General features: G+C 43.9%; 1 protein-coding gene across 3 annotated transcripts in view; it reads left to right on the top strand.

Annotated features, from left to right (window-relative positions):
• Positions 1 to 5671, top strand: part of Mapre2 (microtubule associated protein RP/EB family member 2) — a 166922-nt gene that overhangs the window by 120311 nt on the left and 40940 nt on the right. For all 3 annotated transcript variants that reach the window (XM_017803358.2, XM_008853708.3, XM_008853707.3), the window contains one exon: positions 2228 to 2373. In XM_017803358.2, coding sequence (XP_017658847.1) covers positions 2228 to 2373 — 146 coding nt within the window. The remainder of the gene's footprint in view (positions 1 to 2227; positions 2374 to 5671) is intronic.

Raw genomic sequence — 5671 nt, 5'->3', positions numbered from 1 at the left:
TTGACCCTCCTCTTTGTAGACTGGACACTGGTTCAAGTCCATCTGGTGGGGTCTCCTCGGACTCCTTGATCAAGAGGACAGGTGACCTACCACAATTACAGGACATTTTGAGAGATGCTCGTAGTCCCCTGGAACTAGTCAACCTAGGAGGGCAAGGAGCAAAAACTGTCCTTTATGTCCCTCTGACACAATTAGTATAGGCCTCAAAGTATGTCTGTTAAACATTCAAGAAGGTTAGTTCTACCAGTCTGGAACTTTTAATTACTGTGTGTCATGTAGATAAATCTTGGGCAAAGACCAATTGTTCTCAGATAAACCTTACCTAGACACACATTTCTTGATCTGATATATATAACAGGCCTTACTTCTTGGATGGTAGATATTAGAGATAACTTTTTCTCCCTCCCTGTATTGGCTTTTTTGTTCTGAAGGGTGTTACTTCTTTTAAAATTTGGAAAGTAAATGATTTGGCCAGTTGGTTCATGAAAATATAAAACGTGGTTCTCCAGAGGTAAATTTAGTGCTAAACTCTAAGAGTGCCTACGTCACTTTGCAGAGCAGTCAGAGGTCACAATTTCACATCCCCACCTGTGGGATTATGTGGCAGTGACTGTTGGGATTTACTCCATCTGGTGGCACTTTGAAAAGGAGGACGGGATCACTGAATGCCCCTCCATCCTGATGTTTCTCTTTCCTCCCCAGTGTTTGGGTTTCTTATGCTCCGTCTTGTTTTTAAGAGAAGCCATCTGTTTGAGAAGAAACCTCCAATTCAGGGCATCTTGGGGGAAGCCAGACTCAGTGACTGGAGATTTTATTACAGCCTACATTTCATCACTTTATGGCCTTACCTACAAAGTATGAGTTAGCCCAGCATTTCCCTCTCTGCCACCTTCACATTCCTGATGCCTTGTTCCCGCTTATCTGGGATTCCTGTCTCGATAGAGGATTTGGCAAAAAGTAGACTGTATCCTCCTGCTGAAGGGAAGTCTCCATGTGGAAGACAAGAAGGCTTGATAGGAAACAGTGAGGGAGGGAGGCCCTGGTGGTCCAGAAAGACTGATCATGATGTGTCATAGAAACAGCAAAGTATCTGGAGACAGCAAGCAAAGAAAAAACGTAAAACTGGCTTCCTATTTCCGTTCTTATCATATAGGCGCTCCTCTTGTAAAAGCCAAATAATCATTCTGACTTTGAACTGCTTTTGCTAAAGTCAGTGGATTTATTATTAAGAAGTTAGGAACCAGACAAATGGAGCTGGAGTGATGGCTCAGTGGCTAAGAGCACTGACCACTCTTCCAGAAGACCTGGGTTTGGTTCCCAGCACCCACATGGCAGCTGACACCCATCCTTAACTCCAGTTCTAGAGTATTTTACGCCCTCTTCTGGCCTTTACACATGCCAGACATGCACGTGGTGCACTTACATGCAGGCAAAACACTCATACACATAAAATAAAATAATTGTAAAAAAGAACCAAGCCAGTGTGGTCTTACTGAGACTTTTGTAACTGAAACCATCATGTTTTAAGGAGCCTTTTGCTAGGGCCTTTTCCTCAGGGGTCTCTGAGCATTTCTGTCATGTTTCATCCTGTCATATGCAGTGTTGACTCCTCTCCTGTACGTTTCAGCTTGTCCCTGTCTTCCTTCATGTTACTGTAGAGCCCCCTTGCTCTCGGACTGCAGTGAGACGGGTATGCAGCTGCTTTGGAAACTAGCGATGCAGTTCCCACCCCAGTTAGTTTGCAAGATGGATATAAAACAGCACAAGCATTTTCGCAACACACACGTTTTGAGAACTTCTGTGTTCCTCTCGTGTTTAAATGCCCTGTTCTTTTTCTTAAGTTCATTTCGATGATGTGGATCAGGACACAAGCTGGACAGAAGAAAATGTGTTTCTTTTCTCTGATAGAAGCTCAGGGGAGTTATTCTTACTCTGGTTTCCTTGACATCTGTGCGTGAGACTCTCTGCGTGTTGGTCATGGCACCTGGTGTGTGCCGTCATACGCAGTGACCTGGACAGGAAGTAGCAGTGTGGTACTCTAAGATACAGCCCCTGACACCCAGCCCTGTGGACACAGAGGTCTAAGTGCTAAAAGGAACACACGTGCCCAGGAGGGCTCTGCTGTGTGTCATGGTGCCTATAATCATGCCGGTTTTCCTGCCCAGCAATTCTCTGTTGAGTCCCAATACAGCCAGACTCATGACTGTCTTCTCTTGTCTCTATCTAGGCGCGGCCTACTGCCAGTTCATGGACATGCTCTTCCCCGGCTGTATTAGTTTGAAGAAAGTAAAGTTTCAAGCAAAATTGGAACATGAGTATATTCACAATTTTAAACTTCTGCAAGCATCATTTAAACGAATGAACGTTGATAAGGTCAGAGTTTCATTTATATCTCCACAAAGTGCACTCTTTACTTAAAATTGTTTGTAAATATTATTATCAAATTATGTGGATATGTGGGGGAGGGTGTGTGCACATGAGTGCAGTGCCTGCAGAGGCCAGAAGAGGGGATCTGATCCCCCAGAGCTGGAGTTACAGGTAGTTGTGAGCCGCCTTACAAGGGTGTTGGGAATGGAATGCAGGTCCTCTGGAAGAGCAGTGCATGCTCTTAACCACTGACCCATCTCTCCTGCCCCCTTAAAATTGTTTTTAATCAGAAATGAAAAAGTCTAATAACATATCCATGAAGATACCTCACCATGTTAGGGCCTGTACAGAACATAAAACATCAGCCCTCTAACTCTGTGTATATATGTGAGGGTTTTAATGGGGTTTTTTGTTTGTTTGTTTGTTTGTTTGTTTTAATGTCTAAACCTGTAACCATTACATTAAACCTCTTAGTAAGAATCCTCAGTGTTAGTGTTGTGTCTTAGTGCTGAAATGAGGTTTTTATGTTCGCCACATGTCTCTGTGGCTCTTCGGTATTTTGTTCCTTTGGAAAAACGTTACAGAGGAACTGACATGGGTTTGAATCCCAGCTCTGTGACCGAAGCAAGTAATTTAAATTCTCTGTCTGAGCTGGTTCCTCTGTAAAGAAGAACTAAAACCTCTTCCCCATGGTTATGAAGTTGTGATGTGAAAATGCCCAGCATAGCGCATCCCTCAGATTCCCAGCACAGGTCACCCCAAACTCCCAGCAAAGTAAACTTCATATATTTTTAATTCAAGACAATTAATTGCTTCCTAAGTAAAAGCATTCTTATTAGAATACTAAGAAAATCTGGCATCTCGGGGCTGGAGCAATGTCTCAGCGGTTAAGAGCACTGAATACGCTTACAGAAGACCTGGGTTTGATTCCCAGGACCCACATGGTGGCTACATTCCATCTTTAACTCCAGTTCCAGGGGAATCCAAAGCCCTCTTCTGATCTCCACAGCATTGCACGACATGGGCGCACTCACACACATGCAGGCAATACACTCATACACATAAAATAAAAATAATAAAATATTTAAAAAAAAGAAAAAGAAAATCCAGCATCTCATTTTTCTCAGAATTCTTATTTCAAAGTGTACATGACATGCAGGTACACACCTATAGTCCCTGTAACTCCAGAGGCTGAGGCAGGAGGATTGCTTGAGCCCAGAAGTTTGAGAACAACCTGGACAACATGTACAGGACCCCATCCCAAAATCAAAAAAGAGACAGTGTCTGTGCTTCTGCAATATCCTAACCTTTATTTCTCCTGCTGGGGCTAAGTGCCAGTTCCCAGAATCAGAGCTGTGCAGGCTCTCCTTAGAGAGCTGTGGAAGTTAGCAGCATCACTTAGAACTGCCATTCATTTCTTAAATTCACGCTCCTACATTAGAGAAAATAAATACCCATCCATAGGTTTATTGGTAGAACTTGCTGTCTAGACGTGGAAACACAGAGAATGGGTGAATGTTGAAGAAAAAAATTTCTAGTGGAAGGAGACTTGACTCAGCAGCCATTGTCAGCCCTGCTAGCATTGAGATGCTCGTAAGCGCACCGCAAATCCTGTGGGAAAGGGTGCTATGCACCCTACTGTGCCTGTCTTACCTCATCTGTCTATCAGAGGGCTCTGTCGGCAGTTGTACCTGCCACATCCGAGTTGGAGCTTACATCCCTGACATTAGGGAAGGCAAAATTAAGGCATCAGATCGGCTGCCTGATAGCTGCTAGTGTCTCAGCATCAGCTAAGATTTCCTCATGTCGGGCAACAGACAGATTTCTGCAGGCTGGTGATGAAGGGCCTTGTGCTCTCCAGGAGTCATTTTCAGTAGTCAGTATCTGAAAAGGCAAGCAAAAAAAAAAAACCAGAAGATGTAAGAGACCAGGCAGTGGTTCATGGAGGGTGTACAGGGCGGGAATTCTGCCTATGAGAGTTCAAGGGAAACGAAACAAGAGCTGCAGCAGCACCCAAGACCCCAGGACCAGATATGCCTTCATGAACAAGTGGCCCCTTCCCAAAGCTGGCTTCTCTGTGTTTTGTTCGGCACTTGTTTTAGGGCCTCTTTCTGATGCATTTAAACAAAAACATTTGAAAAAGCTATCCCCAACGATGTAGCTTCATACCCACTTCTACTGACTTGCCTCTGATTCATGTGTTCTCCCTGGTAGCTATAATCCTTATAGAAGTGTATCCCATCACAGTTAGGCCAAGAGTTTACAAGGAAATAGGACAGCTCTGAGATCTGGAAACAGCAGTGTCGCAGGTCTGTGTGTTTAGGGGGTGATTCTTTGGCCCTAAATATCCTATAGGGGATATCAGTTCCACTTTTTTGTTTGTTTTCTGTTTTCTGGCTTTGTTTTTTGAGATAGGGTCTTCACCATGTATCCCAGTTTGTCCTGAAACTCACAGTCCTGCCTCAGTCTGCAGAGTGCTGGGATTACAGGCATGTGAGCCCACCAGGCACAGCAGATCAACCCCTCTTGACAGCTAAGATATTCCTTTTTTATCTTAGTTGTTCAGAAGTATTAAGTTTTCCAGGAGAACCAACTCTGTTGTTTTGGATCAATTCTTTAAATAATGAAAAAGTATATTAATTCTTGTATACAGTTTAACTGAGAAGACAGTGAGGGAACGGAACGATCAGAGGTCAGTTGCAGACAATGAAGGTGAAGAGATGGCTCAGCAGTTAAGGGTACAGGCTGCTCTTGCAGAGAACCCAGTTTGGTTCCCAGCACCCACGTATGGCAATTTATAACTACCTGGAACTTCAGTTACAGGGAATCCAACACCCTCTTCTGGCCTCTGCAGGCACTGCATGCACATAGTACATATACAGACAGGCAGGCACACATATATACACATAAATTAAATTTTTTTTTTTAAAGTCAAACCTCTGCCTCCCAAGGCTCAGGGATCATTGCAGAAGAAGAGGCAGAAAGACTATAAGAGTCAGAGGGATTAGATGACCACAAGGAAACAGAGTCTTCTAGACGGCTGGTCATATGAACTCACAGCAATGGTGACAGCATGCACAAGACCTATACAAGCTCAAACCAGACAAAATCTTATCAGAGACATGGGGGAATGGGTAAGAAATCCCAACCCAACCTAAGGAACTTTTGGTAATTGATGGATGCTGGGAGCCTTGAGAGACAGCGTCTTACAAGGTTGGGACTCTGGTGGGCCCAGAGGATAGACCCACACCGAAGGACATTTGGAGATACAAATCAGACTCTATAGGCCGTGTTTTATGTATAT

Source organism: Nannospalax galili, unplaced genomic scaffold (genome assembly GCF_000622305.1).
Source record: "Nannospalax galili isolate Female #2095 unplaced genomic scaffold, S.galili_v1.0 scaffold147, whole genome shotgun sequence".
NCBI classification, from domain to species: domain Eukaryota; kingdom Metazoa; phylum Chordata; class Mammalia; order Rodentia; family Spalacidae; genus Nannospalax; species Nannospalax galili.
Note: the sequence above shows the minus strand (reverse complement) of the source record. Positions and strands in the feature narration are given on the sequence as shown.